General features: G+C 42.7%; 1 protein-coding gene across 5 annotated transcripts in view; it reads left to right on the top strand.

Annotated features, from left to right (window-relative positions):
• Nucleotides 1-24715, top strand: part of LOC146035903 (5-hydroxytryptamine receptor 2A-like) — a 556425-nt gene that overhangs the window by 446064 nt on the left and 85646 nt on the right. For all 5 annotated transcript variants that reach the window (XM_083159609.1, XM_083159606.1, XM_083159608.1 and 2 more), the window contains one exon: nt 2164-2772. In XM_083159609.1, the coding sequence (XP_083015735.1) occupies nt 2349-2772 (424 nt within the window). In that variant the 5' untranslated portion in view covers nt 2164-2348. The remainder of the gene's footprint in view (nt 1-2163; nt 2773-24715) is intronic.

Raw genomic sequence — 24715 nt, 5'->3', positions numbered from 1 at the left:
TAATTCTAATACACAATTCTATTCTTCACACATCAACTTCAGTTCATGATAGAATGCAGAAAATCCATTCTGCTCAATTTACCATGCTAAGCCCTTGGGGTTTCCATGATTTACATCTGCAATGAATGCTTAGAATGGAAAAAATAAAATCAAGACCAGTAGCTCAAAAACAGGTGTAAGATTAAAAAGCATAATTATTCTACTTAATTACATTTTTCAACTCTACATACAATTACAAGGATTAGAGTCAAACTACCCCCTTGAAAATAAGTTAGTGTTAATTACCTTTAAAATGGTGCAGAAAAATGATATAAAACTAAGATTTGCAGCACAGAGAACACAACAATTTATATATAACATCTCAAACACATTTGAAGCTGTACCTAAACAAGTTCAGCATCTTTACTTCTAGAAATTACTTATTGTATATATTTTTTTTTTTACATAAACCCACACTATAAGAGTATAATAATAATATTCAATCATTTACCTTCTTCTATATGCATAGGGGTATTTATAATGGGTGCAGGATGAGCAGTGTACACAGGCCCCTAGGTCCAAAGGGGCCCTGCACCACACACGCTGCACCCAGAGTATACTGTCCTTGTGATGCAAAGCAGGGCTGTAGAAAGCATATCCAGGCCCTGATAATGAAAAGGGTGTGGCCTAATAGTGGGCATGTGTTATGCCCCCTTTAGAAAGCAACATGCCCTATATAGGCCAGGCCCTGCCCCATAGATCCTGGTACCCTAGGCAGCTGCCTAAATGGTAGATCTGGCCCTGAGCACCCCTCAGGTAAATACTGTTGATACAGTAATCTATATTGTGCAATAAAAAAAAAAGAAAACAAACATACAGTATAGCGTACAAAATAACTGGGTGGATTTATTATATGCATTTGGGATTTAATATATAATTTGTTAAATGTTCCTCATCTAAAGGTGAGAATTCCATGTGTTGGTTCAAAATTATTGGTTCACATAAGCATGAGATAAAAAGTCCTCCAAATATCATAGGTTTGTATTTTCAATTGAATTGGAATCAAAGAGGTAAACGTTATACAATGCACTTATTTAGAGAGGTAATTATCATGTCTGGAAAGAGGAAAAAAATAAAACACCAACCAATCAGCTTGTAACTGTCATTTTACAAACACAGCCTGTAGAGTTAAAATCTGATTGATTAGTGCTTTACATATCTACTTTGTTTTTCTCCTGAATTTATATATTTTTCAAATGAATCTCCTTGAGGTTAAGCTGTAGATTGTGAATTGTAATTGATCCACATTATCCCTCTATTCTCCTCCTCTACTTTCATATCTTTTGAGTTTGTATTTTAAAAAGCGAAAAAGGGCTTGTGCTTCCATTACCAGAAACTGTCTCTGTCCCTGGTTAGCGTGGTTAGCATATAATTGGTCATGTCATAATAGTGGTGGGAGATGTGGGGATGTGGCTTGGCATAGGGGGCAGAAAGGGAGTATGATGTGGTGCAGGAGTCTGTGAGTTGGGTGTGGCCACATGATTCCAACATCATGGTCATGCTCCTATTATACAATGATGAGATTGCTGGTACTGTTCAGCGTAGGCGTGGCTAAGTGTGAATGACATCATTGGCTTCCTGGTCCACCCATTTCACTCAGTAAGTGGGCGGTGCACATTGGAGCGATTTTGGGAAACTTGCTTGGGAACACCACCACAATTTCTGAAGCATCCAGGCCTACGGGATATTGGGCAAGTATGGGTTGGCATAGTAAGATGGCATTATATAAACACCAATTTCTGCAATTTATTAAAAGCAAAAAATGGGGTATTATCTTTTTAATAGCATAGACTATTCTGGAATCTGCATGAATGTTGCTGGATCTGTTTTGCTGCTGTTCTATGCTTACACACAGTTACTATTCACTGCAGCAAGCCAGGATACAGGAAAACGGAACATAACTAAACAAACAGCAAGCAAGCATAAAATAAAAAATATTATATTATTTATTCACATTTTATGTATTGCACCTGTATGTGATATATTTACTTTTATATTGTCATAACATTTTTAAGAACGTACTGACCAAAACTAATGCTTTAAGACATCCTATATATTGAAATATGCCTAGAAAACTATTCAGTTCACTATAATGTATAAAAACCGTTTCTTATCTGTTCGCAGAATGCTTGACCAGAGAATGAAGTGGACACTGCAGGGGCATCTGTCCTTTTGGGTCAAAAATCAATTGTCCTCTAAGTGTCAACACAGCAATAAGACTTGGAACATTATGGAAGATCAGTGCGTTTGGTTTATGGGCAGTGGACAATACCTACTATTGTTGCTCACAGTTCTTTATCTGAAATTAAATGTGTCCCAAAAGCACAACCGGTAACAGCCACCTGCAGAGGATGAGTACTTTTAGCGGCGCAGGGATGCTAATCGGACTCACCACAGTATCGGTGACCCTAGATATCAGCATACACAATGGACTCATGGGCTGGCATATTAACAGCAATGTGACTATAAATCAGAGTATGTCAACGCTGGATCCAGCAAATATATCCGAAGAGGTAGAGATATCGCACCCATCGCTTGACAAGAACTGGACTGCCCTTTTGACTTTGATTATCATTATTTTGACAATAGGGGGAAATATCCTTGTCATAATGGCGGTATCATTGGAGAAAAAACTTCAAAACGCAACCAACTTCTTTCTCATGTCTCTAGCAGTGGCCGATATGTTGGTGGGAATTTTGGTCATGCCAGTGTCTCTAATTACAATTCTGTATGGTAAGTAAGCCTTCACAATTTTATTTTATACTGCAAAAATGGCATAAAGGGGGCAGACTAGATGGGCCAAGTGGTTCCTATCTGCCGTCAAATTCTATGTTTCATAGTGTACTGTAAGTTCTAGCATTAAAGTGTGATGTGGTCCCGATTCCCAAATGTTTTGCATTCAGTTAAGCATTTGAAAAACTGTGATTCTACTTAATTTGTCTTCTACTGAAGGACATAATGTTTTCCCATCAGTAGAAATGCGGAACGTAGCAGGATGTTGAGTGATTGGTAATGTTCTGACAAGCAAGACCAAGCACAAGGAACCTTGCTGACAGATAGTTTCCTGCTTGGTGGGGATTATCCTTAAAGTTGAGCGCCCTGTTCTACATAAATTTAAATGTATCTCTTTATAACACTATACACAGTTGTGTTTTATATACAGGGTTAGTGGAAAAAAAGCTACCCACTTTAGAGGACTCTGGAATGCGTTCTACTGCTCCGAATGAGACAAAATTTAAACTACAGATAATTCAAATGATGCGCTAGTCCTTTGTTAAATAAAAATGTTTATTTCATAAATTTGCTGAAGGCACAATAGGCTTATATATTGTAATGTATTAACCTGCACTTAAATGTTTAATATGCTTGCTCAATACTGTATGTAAGATCAAGGTGCTCTAATAAAAAAAAAAAACATATTTTCTATGGATTCAGTATGAAATCCCGGCGGTCGGGATCCTGGCATTCAAAATCCCTACGCCGGAATCCCGACCGCCGAAATCCCGACAAGGGGGGGACGTGGACACCCACGGAGGGAGAAAGTGTCGGGATTTCGGCGGTCGGGATTCCAGCGTCGGGATTCTGAAAGCCGGGATCCCGACCGCCGGGATTTAAACTGCATCCCATTTTCTGAGAGCAGTGACTCCGAATATCCATGGCGACGAATAAAGTGGGGGACTTATTTTTTGCTAACCCTGTAGGGGTATTGGGTAGATCAACCAAAAGTCGACATGCGTTGGGTTGACCACTGAAGGTTGACATGGCTTAGGTTGACACCTGAAATAAGTCAATATGGCGAAGGTCGACATGGATGAAAGTTGACAATGGCTAGGTCGACAGTAAAAAGTTTGACATAAATTTTTTACATGGTTTTCTCCCGAATGTCAACATAAACACTGTATCGGTGCACCACGTCCCATTGCACGGCTCGCTGCTTTGGGCATGGTGACTTTCTATGTTTGGCACACTATTCTTTTCTCGCTCCACGCGCTAGTGGATGGTAGGGCATGAAATACCATCTGCCAGCATATGTCGGCTCAAAAAAAAAACCAGTGAAAACCCCATGTCGACCTTTTGATTGTTGACCTAATGCTTGTGTTGACCTTCCATCCATGTCGACCTTATGCATGTTGACTTATTTCAGGTGTCAACATAAGCAACATCGGCATTCAGAGGTCTACCCAATGCATGTAGACCTTTGGTGTGTCGTCCTAACGACTATGTACTATAATTGAGCCGGCCATAAAATCATCATATTTCACTATATATAGACGGATTCAGTATTGAATCCCGGCGGTCGGGATCCTGGCTTTCAGAATCCCGACGCCGGAATCCCGACAGCCGAAATGCCGACAAGGGGGGGACGTGGATCGCCCCCCCTTGCGGGCTCGCTGCGCTCGCCACGCAGCGGGCCCCGGTGCCTCACTACGCTCGGCACACTAATTTATTCTCCCTCCAGGGGCGTCGTGGACACCCACGGAGGGAGAATGTGTTGGCATTTCGGCGGTCGGGATTCTGAACGCCGGGATCCCGACCGCCGGGATTGTAACTGCATCCCATATAGACTAGTAAGCCCACTAGTAAGCCCACTCGAAGCAAAAGCTTCGAAAGCTAGTCTGCAGCAAATATCTGTAAATAATATGACTTGGGGAAGTTATAGAAAAAAAATGAGAAAAAAAAAAGGAATTTTTGATATTTTTTAAATTCTGGAACTAGGTATAACTCAGATGGGTCATTTACATTGTTTTGTGTATGTGTAATACTTGTTCTTCTCTGCAAATGTGTTGTTTTGCAGATAATACAGCAAATAATTCAATAGTAATGGTTTCCAAAACATCTTACGAGTCATTGGGTGGATTTTTAAATAAATGGTGCAGGATCTCATAAATGATAATGTATATATGTAAACATATGGTACAAAGTTTATATTATTTTTGCTTCTTATGTTGTCGTTATGTTGGTATATTCTCCTCAATCTATAGTTCTCATGAATTGGTGTACAGTAATCTTCCATTTCCCACAGCCTTCCACACACAAGCTATTTATTCATAATTTATTTTTTAATAGGGATTTAATTGTTCGGTAATAAAGCATGGGCATAACCAGAAGGATTTTATTTAATGGCAACCCTCAACAATTATCATAGAGAATGACAGCAAATAATGTAATTTGCAGTAGTATTCTGGTATTAGCTGTATCCGTTGTATCTTGTTTGTCTTGATTTCAGATAATAGATATTTGCACCAATTATTTATTCTTCTATCAAAACATTAATAAAATTCCCAAGGAGAATTGTAGTCCTTGAAGTACTAAACCATCAAATAGGTTACGAGCAATGCAGGGCTGGATTAAGGTCTGTGTGGGGGCCGGGACAACAAAAATTGTGGGGGGCCCCTCCTCTCACCCCCTCCGTGCAGCACTCACCGACGTAGTTATTCTTGCTGCCAATCAGAGTCGGAGCTGCTGCACAGGCATGGCTGCTTCATGGCGCCTGGGACACAGGGTGATCAGGCGGGGAGAGCGGGGTAGCACCACCCCCCCCCCTCCCGGAGACTGTGTGACAAGAGAGCAGGTCACTGACTGATAAGGGGCCGCAGGGACCCCCTGGCTGCCTTACAGCCCACCCACCACCCACCTGGAGTGTGGGGACCCCTGATGTGTGGGGGCCCCGGGGTGACCGCCCCTAGTCGCCCCTTGGTGGATCCGCCACTGGAGCAATGGCATGGTTGTAAACAGTTCTATTGCTAAATGGTTTAGGTTTAGAAAGGCTTGAATCACTCTTGTGCCTTTAGTTTAATCAGGGGTATGGGTCATTGGGTTGACCCAAATTAGGTTGACAGGGCCAAAAGGTTGACACAAGCATTAGGTTGACAATGGGAAGTTCGACAGTCAAAAGGTCAACAAGAGTTTTTGACAATTTTAGCCCAAATGTCCACACAGTCCCCTCGCATGGCTCGCTGCGCTCACCATTCTTCAGGCACAGTGCCTTGCTTCGCTCGGCACACTATATTATTCTCCAACCATGCCATAGGGGATGGTAGGGCATGAAATGCAGCCAGTTGGGACTTGTCGGCTAAAAAAGTCACCTTTTGACTGTTGACCTTCCCATTGTCGACCTAATGCTTGTGTCGACCTTCCGGCCCTGTAGAACTGTCGAGCTATTTCAGGTGTCGATATAAGGCCTGTCGACCTTCAGTGGTCAACCAAATGCAGGTCGACTTTAATAGGGCCAACCTAATGATCGTATCCCTTATTTGGCACTGGTTTAAATAGAAACAATTAAAAGCACCAGAACATTCCCGAGGATTTGCACATGATTGGTAAAGTGATCAGTCCACATCATGTAACATCACACTTTAAATCCCAGAACACGTTTCCAGTCAATTATTCAAAGCAAATACTTTTGCTATCAAAAGATATTTGCAAATCAATTCAAAACTGTTTACTATAAAAAAAAAATCAAATTAAAAAATAACTAGAGGCTTAAAATGAGAATAAAATGATAATCACATGCCAGAATATAATATCTATAAAAATAAAACTTCAGCACCCCCCTTATCCTGTGGGGATCCCTTCAGCTCCACTGTGCTGTGATGTTCCTGAAATTGAGCCTCTGCAGAGAGAACCTGATTTATAGAACAGACTATAGCAGAGTGTTAAGTCCCATATCACCATATTGCAGCTCCAACAGTCATCAGTGTCTGCTCCAGAGGATCGGCTGCAACCAGTGGCGGATTGGCCCATCGGGAAACCAGGCCATTTCCTGGTGGGCTGGCCCAAAACTTATTAAAAAAGGGGCCGGCTGATCTCTCCCCCCCCCCCCCCCCGGGCTGGCTGGGCCGCGGGCAACGGCCGCAGCACTTTGCCCAAATCCAAAATGGCCGCGGGAGGGCTGCTGCGCATGCACGCACAGCACCCCCCAGGCTCCCAGCTCCCATTCCCCTTCCGCCCGGCCAGCAGAAAAAATAATAAGCAGCAGCCGCAGCAGATGAGCCGCCCCATCTCCCCCTCCCCGGACGCGCATTACATACCGCCGCTGCCACCCCTGCGCATTACATACCGCTGCCGCCCCCTCTCCCCTGCTCCCAGGTCGGATTTGAGTCCAAATCCGCCCCGGCTGCAACACAGTGCAAAATTTAAATAGAAGAGCAACACCAACTGCCAGTGATTTCCAGTATGGAATGGCAGTTAGTGGCAGCTGCTGTGGCTTCTCTATTTGAATTTTGAACTGAGCTGCTGAGATGTTTCACAACATAGTAGATTAGTGTAAAGGAGTATTGCACACTTTGTGCATATTCTATTTATATGTCCATTGCCATATAGCATTGTACGTTATTCTTGACATAGCAATGGCAAACCATCCTTTACATAATGTATCTTTCATGCATTTAAAACATTGTTGTTGCTTGTTTTGTGAGATTGTTGATGGTGAAGTAGTAATTTCACAGTCTGGTATTGATTTATCAGTGTCATTTAGCCTCTGATGGAGAGGTGTTCCCTGCTTCTCAGATGAAGGTTGTGGGAAATTAATTTAAAATGAAATATTTTATCATGCCTGATGAATTACAAGTTTGGCTTGCTATTTTTACCATCCCAGTCATAGTTTTACTTGATGCTTAATGTTTATCTTCATCTGACTACCGGTATAGCACGGGATGAAGGTAAATGTTCATTATCTGATATTTGATTGAAAAAAAATGTCACAAGAATACCATAAACTGTCACAAGGATTATATATATATATATATATATATATATATATACTAGGTGATTCATCGTGCCCTATGGACGCTCTTCACACCTGCGAAAGGGGCTTAGCCCCCTTAATGTGTGCAGGGTTTGATTGTGTGGAATATGGTTTGTGAGGAAGGTGCAGGAGTGTGGTGTTTCCACAGGTGTATATACAGTAGGTGTGGTGCGGGCGCACTGATGTTGCGTTGTTGTGTGTGAATTTCAAAGATTCTTCACCATTGATGGTACAGAGTACCCCAGTGTTCTATTTCTACCTGCTGCCAGCCACAACCTATAATGCTTGCTCCCACCACTGATTGGCTAACAGCCTGGTTATTAATACAGCAGGTATGACAATCGGAGGATGAAATTATTGCTGGTTTTCCTATCAATGGTTGTATACCATGAAGGTTATCAACCAATGGTACCATCGATGGTGATCATCAATGGTTAACCAGTGATGGACATACCTAGTATCCAGTCCATGGAACATTGCCATCAGTTTTCAGCTTTGCCTCCCACTGTGTCCTGTTCACTCCACAGACTCTGCAATGCTCAGATAATAAGAAGCGACCACTGTGTGGCGTTGTGGTGTGGTGTGGCGTTGTTGTGGTGTGGCGTTGGTGTTTGTACCCCTGGATGTTTTTAACCAATAGATGTTTGTCCAATCTTATTTTAAATGTATTTATTGTGTCTGCTGACACCACATGTCATGGAGTTCTTCTTTATAGTAAAGGGGCTCCTGACAGTTCCTTGTATTGGCCCCTGATATATTTGTACATGTTAAGCATATCCCCCCTTAAGCGTCTCTTCTCTAGTGTATACAATCCCAATTTGTTCAACCTGTCCTCATAGCTTCAATTCTCCATTCCCTTTATTAGCTTTGTTGCTCTTCTTTGGATTTTTTCCAGTTTTATGATGTCTTTTTTATAGTGAGGGGCCCAGAATTGTACTTCATATTCTAGATGTGGTCTAACCAATGCTTTGTACAGTGGCGTAATTACTTTCGAGTCCCTAGTTTCCATACCCATTTTTTTAAATGCTAGTATCCGGTTGGCATTATTAGTTGCTATGTGACATTGAGCACTGCACCCCAGTTTGCTATCAATTCAGTTTCAGAGTTACCCAATGCCTCCCCGCTAAGGTTATAGCTAGCACATTGGTTATGTCTCCTAAGATACATAACCTTGTATTTGTCCATATTGAACCTCATTTTCCACTTTTTTGCCCACTCATCTAATTTATTGAGATCGTTTTGAAGCGTGGAGATATCCTCGGTTGATCTAATTACTCTGCTCAGTTTTGTGTCATCTGCAAAGAATGAAACATTGCTGAGTATGCCTCTTTTTTAAATATTGGTAATACCTCTGCTATTCTCCAGTCCTTTGGTACCCTATCCGATGAAAGTAAGTTCACAAAAACATAATACAGAGGGGTCGCTATTTCCTCCCTTAATTCCATTAGAACCCAAGGATGAATCCCATCTGTGCCTTGTGATTTATTTGTTTTGATTTTGCTGAGCCGCGATTTTATCTCATCTGTCATTAAATCAATATTAAGATCTAGCTTGTTTGTCCTGTTTGTTGTACCTGTGTGCTCCTCTGTCTGCTCATCCCTAGTAAACACTGTTGAGAAAAACTACTATTGATCTATTTGAAAAACTATTTAGAATTGGTCTTGCTCTCATCAGCTATTAGTTCTTCATTCTCCCTTTTAGCAACTTTGATTACCCTTATTGCATTTTGGGATGTATTTAATAGTTAATGATTCAAGCACATATTTTAGTGTATCCCACATTTCCTCTGCATTCTTCCCCTCAACTACCGCATCCCACTCAATTTCTTTTAGAGCTTCCCTGAAAAATTCGAAGTTAGCTTTTCTAAAGTTTAATGTTTTTGCTGGCCCTGTATGTTGTAGTCTACAGAAGTTAATTTCAAGTGAGACCATATTATGGTCACTGTTTCCTAGATGTTCTATTACTTTGGTATCTGAAACTAAATCTACATTGTTAGTTAATACTAAATAGAATATTGCCCTGTTATGTGTTGGTGTTTCAACCGTTTGTGTAAGAAAATGATTCTTTAGTTCAGGAACCCGCTGCTTTTTGCTGACTTACCCGTCTCATTTGTCCAATCAATATCTGGTAAGTTAAAATCCCCCATAATTAATACCTGCCCTTTGATTTGTTTTAAAAGTAGAGACTCATCACTTTCATTAATGTTAGGTGGCCTGTAGCATACCCCTATTAAAATATTATTATTAGAGTTTTTGTTATTTTTAGTTATCTCTGCCCACACTGCTTCAGTATTATCATCATCCATCCCCAGCTCATTTCCTTTACACATGGTTTTAAGTTATTTTTTACATAAAGGCACACACCCCTGCCCCTTTTGTTTTCCCTCTCTTGTCTGAAAAGGGTATACCCCTTATACCCCATGTTTAGAGCACAATTATTTGACTCATTGCACCATGTTTCAGTTATACCAATTATATCATAATCATCCCTTATGGCCACAGTTTCCAGTTCCCCAATTTCCCTGCCAAGCTTCTTGCATTAGCCAGCAAGCATTTTAGTTTTTTTTTCCTATTTTTTCAGCTTAGGGTTGAATGTGTTCATGATGTGCTACTGATTTCTTACTAAATCTAGTTTTTCTCCCCGAGCCCCCTTCTCCAACCTCCGTTCTCTCGCTTACCCGTTACTTATTACTCTGTCTTTCACCCCTATAGTTTCTATTTGTATTCCCCCCCCCCCCTAATGTCTAGTTTAAACACGCCTCCAACCTTCTAACTATCCTGCCTCCCAGCACCTACGCCCCCTTTCCATTCAGGTGCAATTCGTCTGCGCCATATAGATGGCGTCTGTTTGAAAAGTCCGACCAGTGCTCTAGGAACCCAAACCCCTCTTTCCTGCACCATCCCTTTAGCCACACATTTAGCTCCATAAGTTCCCTCTGTCTCCCTAGGCTAGCACGCGGCACAGGTAATATCTCTGAGAAAATTACCTTGGATTACTTGCTTTATCTTGGATATCCTTGCTTTTAACTTATATCCCAAATCCATGAATGCAGTTACTGCTTTATTTCGGTGAGTGCCGTGCCGAAACGTTGACGCATTACACCCGTGTGGGTCAGTTTATTCCTTGTTGAAACCTGCTGCATGTTGCGAGTGCCTGAGACTTCAAATCCCTTTGTGGGAACAAGCGCACCGCATGAGTTGTGTTATCATTAAGTGGAGTGCCAAGCATTTCTGGGCTATATATATATATATATATATATATATATATATATATATATATATATATATATATTCTAGAAGAATAACTAAGAGCACTCCATAGTGCAATATCAATATATATATATATATATATATATATATATATATATTTGCAGAGTATGCCTGGCACTCACAATTCTTTAAGGTATTTTGCTTTGCCCGGAGCCTTTTTAAGGGAATGTGTATATTTGCATGGATGAGCGACACTCAAGGTTACTTAGAAGAAATAAAGATACTTGTCCAAGTGCTGAATTCTACATTTCAGTTTATTTATAAACCGTCATCAGGAATGAATTCCTGATGATGGTTTAATAATAAACTGAAACATAGAATTCAGCACTTGGACAAGTGTCTTTATTTCTTCTAAGTAACGTTAAGTGCCGCTCATCCACAATAAATATATATATATATATACTCACACATATACATAAAGATAAATACTGGCAGCACTCACAGACTTAAAGGCAGTAAGAAGCAGCTGGCTTCAATGTTTCAGTATATTCAACCTGACGATGGGGTCAAGATGAATGAGTCCTGAGTACAGTGTTAGGGTTGGAACTAAGGGCTAGATGTATCATGCTTCAAAAAGTGATAAAGCGGAGAGCGATAAACAACGAGCCAATCAGCCCCTAACAGTCATTTTTCAAACTCGGCCTGTGCATGACAGTTAGGGTCTGTTTGGCTGGCTGTTTCGCAGTCTCCATCTTATCACTTTTTTAAGTTTTTTACATCTGGCCCTTTGTCTTTTTGGTGGCATGCCTACTGCTTGAGAAATGCTAGGTCACTTCCTATAAATACAGCCTTTCATCCCTCTCAGAACCCAAACTATTTCCCTACAGGACAACATTTAAGGTGGGAGGTGAGTGGAGGCATAATGCATTAAGCCACAAGTGTCAGCATTGTAAAGTAGGACTAGGAGACACAATTATGCGGTTCAATGTGCGATACATCATTAAGCCACTAGAAAAAAAAACATTTTACTCAGTAAGAGGCCATCCATGTATACTATAGTTTGGGTTTACAGCACCTCTAACCAGCCAGCGATTGCAGGTTCTATTGCAGGGAGAAAATCCTATGCATTTAGCCGCAGGCGTCCTGATAAATAAGATCTTTTTTTGGCTTTGTATGAGATCATTTATCATTAAACATTTTTTCCCTAAACGGTTTAGTGTCATTAAAGCACATAAACATTTTAAAGAAGGGAGTGCGTTTGAAGAAATGAACAGGTGACAGGGTGGGTCAAACAATATGGAAAGGCTTGTATGTTAATCCTTCCTGTCCGCTATTCATTTATTTATAGGAAAGTGATTTATTAGCTGTGAACAGGCATTGGTGGAATTTACATTCTTCTCTGGCAAGACAGATTAATGCTGTGTAAAGTTACAGTACTTCGTTTCCTAAAACATTTGACTGCTTCTATTGTAACATTAAAGTCTGCTAACATGAACATTGTCCTCTACCACCAAATGGTATTTTTAACTATGTGCAGGGCTAGAATTTATTTATGCAGATAATATATTAAAGAAGCATACTTCATTAACATAGGGTCTTAGTACCATTTTTATGAACTTTTAATTATATCCCAGTCACTAATCCCAATTAAACCAGGAAATGTATTACGGACATTCACCAGCAATGGCACATCCGGTGAATGCAGCATTTCCGGACCACTGATGGTGTGATGATAGTGATCTATGTCAGATGCTTGTGATGGCTATTAAGTATACCAGAAGATGATATATAATATTTTGGTACTTGTTTCCTAGCACGGCGCCTACTATATTAGGTTGACATCACATCGCATGCCATATGCCCGCATGCGATGCGATTTTAAATTGTATAAGCCCCTATACGATTTTTAATTGTATAAGCACCCTAATGGGTGCTTACAATGTTAAATGCACCCCCACGCAACCCCCACTATCAACGCAAACCCGAAGCGTGGCGAGCCCTCGAGGGGCGGCGGTATGCGTCCTCCGACCTTTTCATACCCCCACTATCCACGCCGGCGTGGAGTTGATTTTATATAGTGTGGCGAGCACACTGAGCTTGAAACATGGTGAGCGCAGCGAGCCCTGCAAGGGGACGCGTATTACTTTATATGTATTACGTGTCCCCTCGCGGGGCTCACTGTGCTCTGCACGCTTCGGGCTCGGTGGCTCGCTGCGCTCGCCACACTATATAATATCATCTCCACGCCGACGTGGATAGTGGGGGTATTAAAAGGTCGGAGGACGCGTACCGCCGCCCCTCGAGGGCTTGCCACGCTTCGGGTTTGCGTTGATAGTGGGGGTTGTGTGGGGGTGCATTTAAGCACTTTGGGACCTCCGGGCTGCAGCTCAACAGAAGAGGAGATGGGGAAGCAGGAGTAACGGTAAGTCAAGTGAGGATAGGGGGGGGGCCGGGGCCCAGACTTGAAATGAGTCCCAGGCCCCAAAATTCCTGATGGCAGCCCTGGTGTCCTGCATAATAAAATCAGAATTCAGCTTTATATGGTATTGATCACAAGTTACAGTATATTTCTATTTTCTCTCTGTTCTGTTGCCTGTTTCCTGGAGCTTGTAATGAGATCCTATAAACTGCTGCATCATTACACTGACCTTGAGCGCGTAAATCCTGATAGAGCCTTCTCAGTTCTCAGTGATCCCCCCCCCCTCCTTCCCCCAAGAAAGATTGATTCAAAGAATAAATAAATCCTGTCTACATACCTGGAGGATCATCAGTGCTGCGTATTTTAAATTAATCCCATCAACTTTGTTAGCATTCAAAGCAGGACCAACTAAATCCTGCCAACTCTGTCTTATACAGGGGCATATACTTATAATATGAATATAACCCATAAATATATATTTGCAATATATTATATGAAGATCTACAATATATGTACACTCATGAGATGAAAAAAGATAAGACTGAAAGTTACAATCGTACTAATTACTCAAATCCGTGAATTTACAAGTTTGTCTAAACAACAAGTTTTGTTCATTTTCAAAATGGTCAATAGCAATTGCAATCCATTACCAGATTTTCATTCCAACCAGTCAGAACTGGAAGATGATCTGCCAGATAATTGCATAGGGTATGCCCAGCTTAAGAAATAGTGGATGAGATTTAATAGGATGAGAGATTCAGAAAGTGAGAGATTTGGGAAGAAATCTCCTGGGTTTTTTTTAAAGCTGCAATCATTTACACTGCAAATTCATATTGGTTTTGCAGTGTAAATGATTGCTGCTTTAAAAAACCTGAAGATTTCTTCCCAAATCTCTCACTTTCTGAATCTCTCATCCATTTAAATCTCACCCCATATACAGTACCAAGAAATGTCCAAAAACTTTTATGTCCGAATCTTTAACATATTACTTTTTTTTCTAGTGAAACGTAATGTGTGTGTGGAAAGGGGTGTAAGAGAGGGAAGCGAGAGTAATCCTAGTACAATAATGGTGCATATACACTGTATGATTTTTTTTAACAATATCGTTCATTTTGGCCCTTCTAAACGATATAGGTCAAAATATCTTTCAGTGTGTATGCTACAAACACCGAACGGTGATGAACGTACCCATTGGTCACTCATTAAGGTTGTTCGTCAACTGTGCAGGCAAAAGTTTGTATATATTTCAATAAAGCCTATAGATTGTATCTAAATCGTTTAGTGTGTATGCACCATATATTTCATCCTGGAAGTTCATGAAAAATTGGTCACCAATGTCTTTCAGTGCATAAGTCATCCAGTGTGTATGCAGCTTTAGAGCGTTTTCAATTAGACATGGACACAGTCACACATATGCCAGTCTAGAGGCACATCTCTTGTGAATGCTGGACCGCTGATACAATGATATATAATTATTATAGTGATGATCAGCACCTGGACTGTCTAGTACTTTTTGATTGGCAGATTGGGTACTGACCCCTCCAACTGATAAGGTGCATACACGTGGTGCAAAGTGGCGGCTGCCAATATCGATTTAATATTGATGGCCGACAGAACTCGGCAGGGTGCTGGCATCAGCTGGCATTGAGCAGCATGGCTCTCCTTTCAATGTAGCAGAAGTAGATTTGCCTGGACAGTCTATTTCTGCATTCGAGTCTGATGCTATGGGGCCATGCATTGGGATTAAATCTAGATCAAAAGTGGCTTAATAATGTGTGATTTCTAACTTTCTATTTGATTTTGACTATATAGTATTCTTTATATAGTATTTCTTTTTCAAGTAAACTATACAATGTCATGACACAGCTTCTGAAAGAAAATTCCTGTTTCATGTTAAAAGGTGGAATCATCAGATTTTTTTTTATTTATTTAACCTAATATTGATTTTATTTCAATTACTTTTATTTAGAAAATTCAACTTTCCTGTTTAGTAACACCTGCCATGACAATATTTTTTATTTAACAAAAGATGTGTTCTAAAATTGTAGTACAGGTTTATTGTCTTCCTAAAATACATACAAATGTATCAAACACCCAGGAAGGCCCATTGACCCATTGTGTCTTGGATACAGTCCATTTCGCCAAACCTTTCAAAATAATTTGATTCTTTTCAGCAACCAATAGTAAAACAACAATGCAGCAATTTGAAAGCTACCATCCACATTCTGCAAGTTTTGGAAACCATTGAATAGCAACACAATTTCATTTTAGGAACCAGTGATGTAACCTCACTTTACACAAGCATAAGGCATCAGGAAGGTTGTGAATACACTCAATCAAACATGCCAAATGGACACAATCGATTTCATTTTTCACCAACTATTTTTGGAATGATGACAAATTTTGCCACCAAATATGCAGAACCGCAATGGGGACGTCTTTTGCCCCATATTACGCAAACCTTTGGTCTCAAAGTGGGAAGACAACAACATCTAGACAAATAATGAGTTTCTCAAAGATCATAAATTGTAGTGCCGATATACCGATGATGTCTTCTTCATCTCGATAGGTACTGAAGAAGAATTCATAAACTCCAACAATCTGAATCTTCATTTCACAACTGTTTACAGCAAGCAAAGTGTTATCTTCCTTGTTATCTTCCTTGATCTTCAAATCTCCAGTTTGACAAACAAAATTTCAACTAAGACCCATATAAAACCCCTGAATGGAAATGGATAGATGCATACATTGAAACTGTACCAATATAGAACCATTTAAACAACAAAGTTCAATCAGGGCAAGAAATGTTTCCCAAAAAGGCTACAAACGCCATATTCTAGACCAACAAGTAATTAGAAAGTGCTGTCGAGACACATGATTCAAAATCAAGTGGATCAACATTAAAACATACAATGTTTATTTTCTAGTTAAACTCCTAAACATAATCATATACAGTATAAAATGTACATATACCAACAAAATATTAAAGAAAAAAGAAACAAATTCACTCATACTGTACAATCACACATACATAGATATTAACATATATGAATAGAAAAAAAATCTAATAAAAAGCATAGAGATGCCGCTGAATCGATTTTGATGTAACAGTCACATATTAATGGAATGACTGAAAAATCTATGAGGCTTTTTGGGCTGGATGCTAGACCTTCATATATCATATATGAGTCTTATATGACACAGTCTTGTTTGTATAAAGTCTCCTTGAGGATTTCTAAATGTGAAGAAATGATGAACGCTCCTGGATGTTGGTTAAGGAGCAACAGACCTTATGATAATAATATCACCTACTGGTTGTGCTTCCCTATACCACTTGCAGTTCCTGGAAGCTTCCTATAATTCAGCTGTGTGGCCAAGCAGGAGGTCCGGAGATGCACTCTCTTATTTTGAGGATGTTACAGCTCACAGAAACTTAGGAAGCCACTGAAAAGTGGATGCAGAGAAACGCGTAATTGAGTACTCCGGTAGGCCACTTATTGTTTATTTTTATTTATTTTTATATTTTTGGGCACCGAGAACAGAGATATTCTAAGCCATTAAAACGGCTATTTTCAATAGAACACGTGGTTTCTACCAAATTTGGTATGACCACATCCTGGTCTTTTACCAAATAAAAAGACAAAGTTTTAACAGTTTGTTTCATCTGGAAAAAGTGCATCTTATGCATGAAACACATTGTTGCATAGAGGAGTTCCTCTGAAGCTTTCTAACACACCCTGCCTCCCCTCTGCAAGAGGGGCTGCTCCCCCGATGAATGCTGCTCGCTGCCCGGGAGGATTCCATCCTTCATGCCTCCATCTCCAGTGGGAAACACAGGATTTACAAAGGGGGGGGTTTCCCCTAAAATTGGTTACAAACCAGTAAAACACTCCAAAATACACCATCACCATACCCCACCCACACACACATACAGCAAAGGCAAAGATGGCCATAACTACCCCCACCCCCACAGACAGCACAGACACCATCTCTTCACTCTCACCCCAAAAGACAGCAAAGGCTCCATTACTACCCCCACCCCCACAGACAGCACAGGCATACTCACTCCCCTCTCATCCCAAAGACAGTAAAGGCACCGTTACCACCCCACCCCCAAAGACAGCACAGGGCATCATCACCCCCTCCCACCTCCAACGCCAATGAAGGCATCATTACCAACACCCCAGACTGTACAGGCATCAGCACCACCCTCTCACCCCTAAAGACAGCAAAGGCACCATTACCACCCCCCCTAAAAACAGCACAGACACCATCACCTCTCTCTCACCCCCAAAGACAGCAAAGGCACCACTACCACCTCCCCCACCTCCACAGACAGCACAGGCATCGTGATCCCCTCTCACCCCCCAATGACAGTTAAGGCACAACTACCACCCCCACCCCTACAGACAGCACAGGCATCATCACCCTCCTCTTACTCCCAAGGACAGAAAAGGCACCATTACAACCCCCCACCCCCACAGACAGCACAGGCACCATCACCCCCTCTCACCCCCAAGGACAGTAAAGGCACCATTACAACCACCACCCCCAGAGATCCACACAGCACAGCCTAGGCAGACATGTCGGTTATATTAATTCCCCTAGCCCCACACACAGTTGTCACAATCTGCAGCCATAATGCAGATATCCCAATCACAAACAGCCAGCCCGCCCACTGACCTGAGTGACCAGTGAACACAGAGGACAGCTAACTGCTGGCCTCCCCTTCCCCCACTTTGTAGACAGCCATGAAGCCACTGAAGTGCTCCTCTGTCTCTCCACTCTCAGGCTGTAAGTTACTGCATCAGCCTGAGAGGAGTTACTCCCCCTACCTGCCAGCGGCCTCATCTTCATGTCAGAAAGACGGCAGCTGCAGGGAGAAGCGAGCTTCAGGAGTCGCCACAAGGATTCCATCTGCCAGGCCCCCACAAGCGATCTTTTGAAGAAGCCAGCAGAGCGGAGATGCAAGCAGCAGGAGCCGCTTCTATTACCTGGCAATTGTAGAGGTAGGGAAAACGCAGTACCGACTCATCTAATCTTTCCCTAAGGGAGCTATATACATTAATGTGATTAACCTTTTTCCCAAAAGGTTTACTAGTCACATTTCATTTTATTTATATTAATATTTTAATTTATTTTAATTTTATTATAATTGTAATAATTTATTATAAAATTGATTTTCTTTATTTTTATATTTATTATCCCATTTATTGTTCTATCCACTATCCATTAATATTTAAATTCTTACTCACATTAAACATATGAATTCAAGCTCTCATTTCCATCTGTCCAACGTCATCTCTTGTCTATAATTACTGATTAGACTGAGCTTATGAGCAGTTGGACTGTGGAATCATCTACTAACATCACACACTCTCCCCCAAAACTCTTGGGTATGAATGCTTTTTCTCTGACACCCCAAGCATTTTGTCAGCCACGTCTGATGATTTTCTTGGTACTCCCACAAAATGGGCAGATACCACCCCTAGACTTTCTATCAATCACCTTGCAAACTGCCAGTGATCAAAAAAATTAGCACAGGATGGCCGCGCGCATGCATACGGATGATATGCATGTGCAGTCTACTGATAATCAGCCGCCGTGTGAATTCTTGGCAGTGCGATAAGGTCTGAATTACCCCAAGTTTTATTGGTCCCTTGCAGGCTCATGGAAGGGGGAGGCTAACCTAGGCAAGAAGAAAGCAACACAGATTCCCCTAGCACACTGTAAAGGGCAAGATTGTGACATATCTTACATAATAATAACAATGCAGATGACTTTGCAAACCAAAAAAAGGAGGGGAGTACAGCGCTAGGTTTAACTGAAAAGAATGTACACTACCACATGTACATAAATTCAAAATATTTATTATACAAAGAAATCAATGAGAGCTCTCATAAAAACATATATAATGATGTTAAAACAAAATATAAAAACAATCATACAAGGCTCTCTGAATGTAGCTCCACAGTGTAAGCATCAGCACATGTATAGTTACCAGAGGGAGACGGGGGGCACATGTAATCTCCTTGGTGAATATACTGCATGGGTATGTCCCAATCCGGATAAAATGCCCAGTAGTCCAGGAATCGATATAAAGGTGGTTTTAGGCAGTCCTTATGGTATATGAATACCAGGCTTGATTTTGCAATGGCTGCTTGGAAGAGAAGGTCCTGGAAGGTGGTGAACTGGTCCGGAAATAAAGTGCAAGGTTTGTAGTGCAGTCTTGGCTGGTGCAAACAGGCAATAAAGTGCAGTGGAGTAATATATAGGCTGCTCAACGCGTTTCGACGCTAGCTTGCGTCTTCATCAGGAGCTAGGGTACCCTAGCTCCTGATGAAGACGCAAGCTAGCGTCGAAACGCGTTGAGCAGCCTATATATTACTCCACTGCACTTTATTGCCTGTTTGCACCAGCCAAGACTGCACTACAAACCTTGCACTTTATTTCCGGACCAGTTCACCACCTTCCAGGACCTTCTCTTCCAAGCAGCCATTGCAAAATCAAGCCTGGTATTCATATACCATAAGGACTGCCTAAAACCACCTTTATATCGATTCCTGGACTACTGGGCATTTTATCCGGATTGGGACATACCCATGCAGTATATTCACCAAGGAGATTACATGTGCCCCCCGTCTCCCTCTGGTAACTATACATGTGCTGATGCTTACACTGTGGAGCTACATTCAGAGAGCCTTGTATGATTGTTTTTATATTTTGTTTTAACATCATTATATATGTTTTTATGAGAGCTCTCATTGATTTCTTTGTATAATAAATATTTTGAATTTATGTACATGTGGTAGTGTACATTCTTTTCAGTTAAACCTAGCGCTGTACTCCCCTCCTTTTTTTGTCTATATTAATATCGGGAGACCTACACACTCCCTGTACAGCAGCTTTGGTTGTGCCTTGGTTCTATTCTTCTTTGTTCTTCAGACTTTGCAAACCAATGCTAATACACCAGCCACACCAAGGCATCTCTGCTTTGGTGGTCTTACGTATCATGAAAATAGCACCCACTTTGAGTCATACTGTGAATTTGTAATATTGTAGCTAGAGATGAGCGGGTCCGGATCTCCGGGATCCGTCAGATCCCAATATCGCGATCCGAGTCTGGATCCGAGCCGGCTTGGGAGTTCCCACCTAAATTCCGGACCGAAAACGAGGCAAAACGTCATTATCGCGCTGTCGGATTCTCGTGGGATCTGGATTCTATATAAGATGCACGCGCGCCCCGCCAACTTTACTCCAGCATAGGAGAGGGAAGAGGGTGGTTGTGCTCTGTGCTGTGTGCTGTGCTATAATAATATATTATTTTGCTGCTGCTCACTCGATTAGGGTCTGCAGGGGCTGCTGTACACAAGTTCAGTGTACAGGGGCTGCAGTGGCCAGTGTACAAGGGGCTGTGCAGGGGCTGTGTTCAGTGTAACAGGGCTTGTGTCCAGTGTGACAGGGCCTGTGTACAGTGTGACAGGGTCTGTGTCCAGTGTACAGGGTTTGTGTCCAGTGTACAGGGGTTGTGTCCAGTGTACAGGGGCTGTGTCCATTGTACAGGGGCTGTGTACAGGGGCTGTGTCCAGTGTACAGGGGTTGTGTCCAGTGTACAGGAGCTGTGTACAGGAGCTGTGTCCAGGGCCGGTGCAAGGCACCGGAGCGCCCCAGGCGAGTCGGGGTGGGGGCGCCCCGGTGCCGGGGGGAGGGAGGCGGGGGTGGTACCTGTGTAAAAAAATTGCTGCCCCGGCGTCCCTGCAGTGCTGGGGCAGTCAGGGGTGTCCGTGCCATAGGGGTACCTACGGCGCCGTCATGTGTATAAAGCTGGCTGCGGCCGGTGGGGTCCCTGTAGGGAATAGTAAACAACTAGCGCTTCCCGCGCCGCCGCGCGCATAGCGCTAGTTATTTTCTATTCACTACAGGGATCCCGCCAGCTGCAGCCAGCTTTATACACATGACGGCGCCGCAGGTACCCCTACGGCACGGACACCCCTGACCGCCCCAGCACTGCAGGGACGGCGGGGCAGCAATTTTTTTACACAGTTCGCTGGGGGTGAGGGGCGAACTGCCGCCCTCCAGGTGCCGGCGCCCTAGGCAAATGCCTAGAGCTGCCTAGTGGTGGCGCCGGCCCTGGCTGTGTCCAGTGTCCAGGGGCTGTGTCCAGGGGCAGTGTCCAGTGTACAGGGGCTGTGTACAGGGGTTGTGTCCAGTGTGACAGGGTCTGTGTCCAGTGTGACAGGGTCTGTGTCCAGTGTGACAGGGGCTGTGTCCAGTGTACAGGGGCTGTGTACAGGGGCTGTGTACAGGGGTTGTGTCCAGTGTACAGGGGCTGTGTACAGGGGTTGTGTCCAGTGTACAGGGGTTGTGTCCAGTGTACAGGAGCTGTGTACAGGAGCTGTGTCCAGTGTCCAGGGGCTGTGTCCAGGGGCAGTGTCCAGTGTGACGGCTGTGTCCAGTGTACAGGAGCTGTGTCCCGGGGCGGTGTCCAGAGGCTGTGTCCATTGTCCAGGGGCTGTGTCCAGGGGCTGTGTCCAGGGTAACGGGCTGTGTCCATTGTCCTGGGGCTGTGTCCAGGGTGACGGGCTGTGTCCAGTGTCCCGGGGCAAGGTCCAGGGGCAGTGTCCAGTGTGACGGCTGTGTCCGGTGTACAGGAGCTGTGTCCAGGGGGGGTGTCCAGAGGCTGTGTCCATTGTCCAGAGGCTGTGTCCAGGGGCTGTGTCCAGGGTGACGGGCTGTGTCCATTGTCCAGGGGCTGTGTCCAGGGTGACAGGCTGTGTCCAGTGTCCAGGGGCAGTGTCCAGGGGCAGTGTCCAGTGTGACGGCTGTGTTCAGTGTACAGGAGCTGTGTCCGGGGGCGGTGTCCAGAGGCTGTGTCCAGTGTGACGGCTGTGTCCAGTGTACAGGAGCTGTGTCCAGAGGCTGGGTCCATTTTCCAGGGGCTGTGTCCAGTGTGACAGCTGTGTCCAGTGTACAGGAGCTGTGTCCAGAGGCTGTGTCCATTGTCCAGGGGTTGTGTCCAGGGTGACGGGCTGTGTCCAGTGCCCAGGGGCAGTGTCCAGGGGCTGTGTCCAGAGGCAGTGTCCAGTGTCCAAGGGGCTGTGTCCAGTGTGACAGGCTGTGACCAGTGTAAAGTAAGAAAAATAAATAAAAGTAATAAATAAAATAAAAACACATTTTTGGAGGATGATGGAGGAGGAAATAGTGGGAGATCAGCAACCTGATAGAAGTGCTGAAGCTGCTACCAGCAGTCATGACAAGGCCGATACCTCTTTGTATTTTTTGCTCTTTGGAGCATGTCTCTTCTTTGGGATAGTTTATTAAACTGCCACCCTGTCTGCCCCTGCAGTGCCGCTCTGCTTCCAAGATGTACCAGGTTGGAAGTGTAAGGTCCACATGTATGTGATGCCCACTGCTGTCGCTTAGCTTAGTCATCCAGCTACCTCGGTATACCCTTTTGGCCAAACTACAGTAAATGAAAACAATTTTGTAAGCTGTGAAGTGATCAAAATTGACTATAAATGAGTGGAAACTAATGTTATTGAGGTTAATAATACTTTAGGGGCAAAAACAGGCCCAAATTCTGTTATTTTAGCCATTTTTAGCATTTTTTCATAAAAATCCAGATCCAAAACCAAAACCCACAAGGGTGGTTTTGCCAAAACCAAACCAGATCCAAAACACGAAGGGAGATCAAGATCCAAAACCAAAACCCGAAAAAGTGTCCGCCGCACATCTCTAATTGTAGCCCATGGTTCCTCAGTGACATGTACCTTGGTTGGATCACCCCATTAGAGTCCAGTTAAACCTCACTTGTTGCATTTAGAAATGTGTTTGACTTGTGTTCTACTCAACATTGCCATGTAGTTGTGTATGCTCACTTCCTGCACAAAGCATAAACATGCAAGATTCTGACTGTGCTAGGGATGCCCTTAGGAGTATGTAAGATGGGGTCCACAGATCACTGTATCATTGTAGATCGCACAGATTGACAGCGGCAGTGGCAGCTATTACCCGTTAGGAGGAGGGGGACTGCGACTGGCCATGCTGCCTGGTCTAGAAGGTGAAAGGAGACAGCCACCAGCTGGGTCCTGGCACCTGCACAATGGAGTTGACAGATGCCAGAACCAGCACATGTGCAAACACAATGGTAGGGCTGATCACTCAATTCAATGTAGTTACAGACTGCAACTGGCTCACAGTGGGTGGCAAATTTTATTGGAGGGACTGCAGCCCACAGGTACAATCCACCATTGGAATTATCCCAATAAACCAAAAGTAAGGGAATATATTAGTGTTTATAAAGAGGTACAGCCTCAGTTTTTGCAGATAGACATTAATTACATTTAGTTTACTGCAATATTGTGACAAGTATATTTCACATGATGTTTCTAGATTCTGGGCAGGATGTTTAGTGAATACATTTACATCTTTAAAGAAAATGATATTCTGAAAACTGCTGGGATATGTGTGAGACATACTCTAGGGCAAAGAATAATAATCTGAGATATACAGTATGAACTGACTCACTTTTTAAAAATAAAATCATAGTATCATCATATCATAGTATAACCACTGCCACTGGTGGTTTTACTATCTACTGTATCTTGGTTTCCAATTTACTAGCAGTAAACTGTCATCGCTGAGAACTCCTGCTGTTGTCCTTGGCCACCAAATAATCATTGATATTTAGTACCAATTACATACCAGTTGTAGGTGCGTAATCGCCACCACCACCAGGCTTCTGTGCCAGCAGTTGGAACCTTTAATTCTGAGTAAGGAATGTAACTTTTGCTTCCTACTTCAGGGATAAGATTACCAAGATCCGAGATGAATTAGTATTCTCCAACTCAATATCCTACCTGAGCCCACTGACACATTTACTTTATTTGATCCCACGAATGAAGATGAAGTATCTGCACTTTTGTCTTCCTCCCACCCTACTACCTCTTCTCTTCACTCTATACACTCACAAATAAGTAAATATCTGTCTCCTGTGCTCATCCCAACTATAGCTAAAATCTGTAACCTCTCTTTCTCTACTGGTATCTTTCCTTCATTCAAACATGCAATTCTTACTCAGATTCTGAAAAAACACAATTCTGACCCAAGCTCTCATACTACTGTCCCATCTCAGCTTCAATGCACCTCCAAACTACTTGAAAGACTTGCCTACACTTGACTCACACACTTTCTTAACTCACACAACTTATTGGAAACGCTTCAGTCAGGCTTTCGTTCACAATACTCAACAGAGACAGCATTGACTAATGTTGTGAATGATCTGGTCACTGCTAAGTCTAA

Source organism: Crinia signifera, chromosome 9 (genome assembly GCF_055691185.1).
Source record: "Crinia signifera chromosome 9, ASM5569118v1, whole genome shotgun sequence".
Lineage (NCBI taxonomy): Eukaryota > Metazoa > Chordata > Amphibia > Anura > Myobatrachidae > Crinia > Crinia signifera.
Note: the sequence above shows the minus strand (reverse complement) of the source record. Positions and strands in the feature narration are given on the sequence as shown.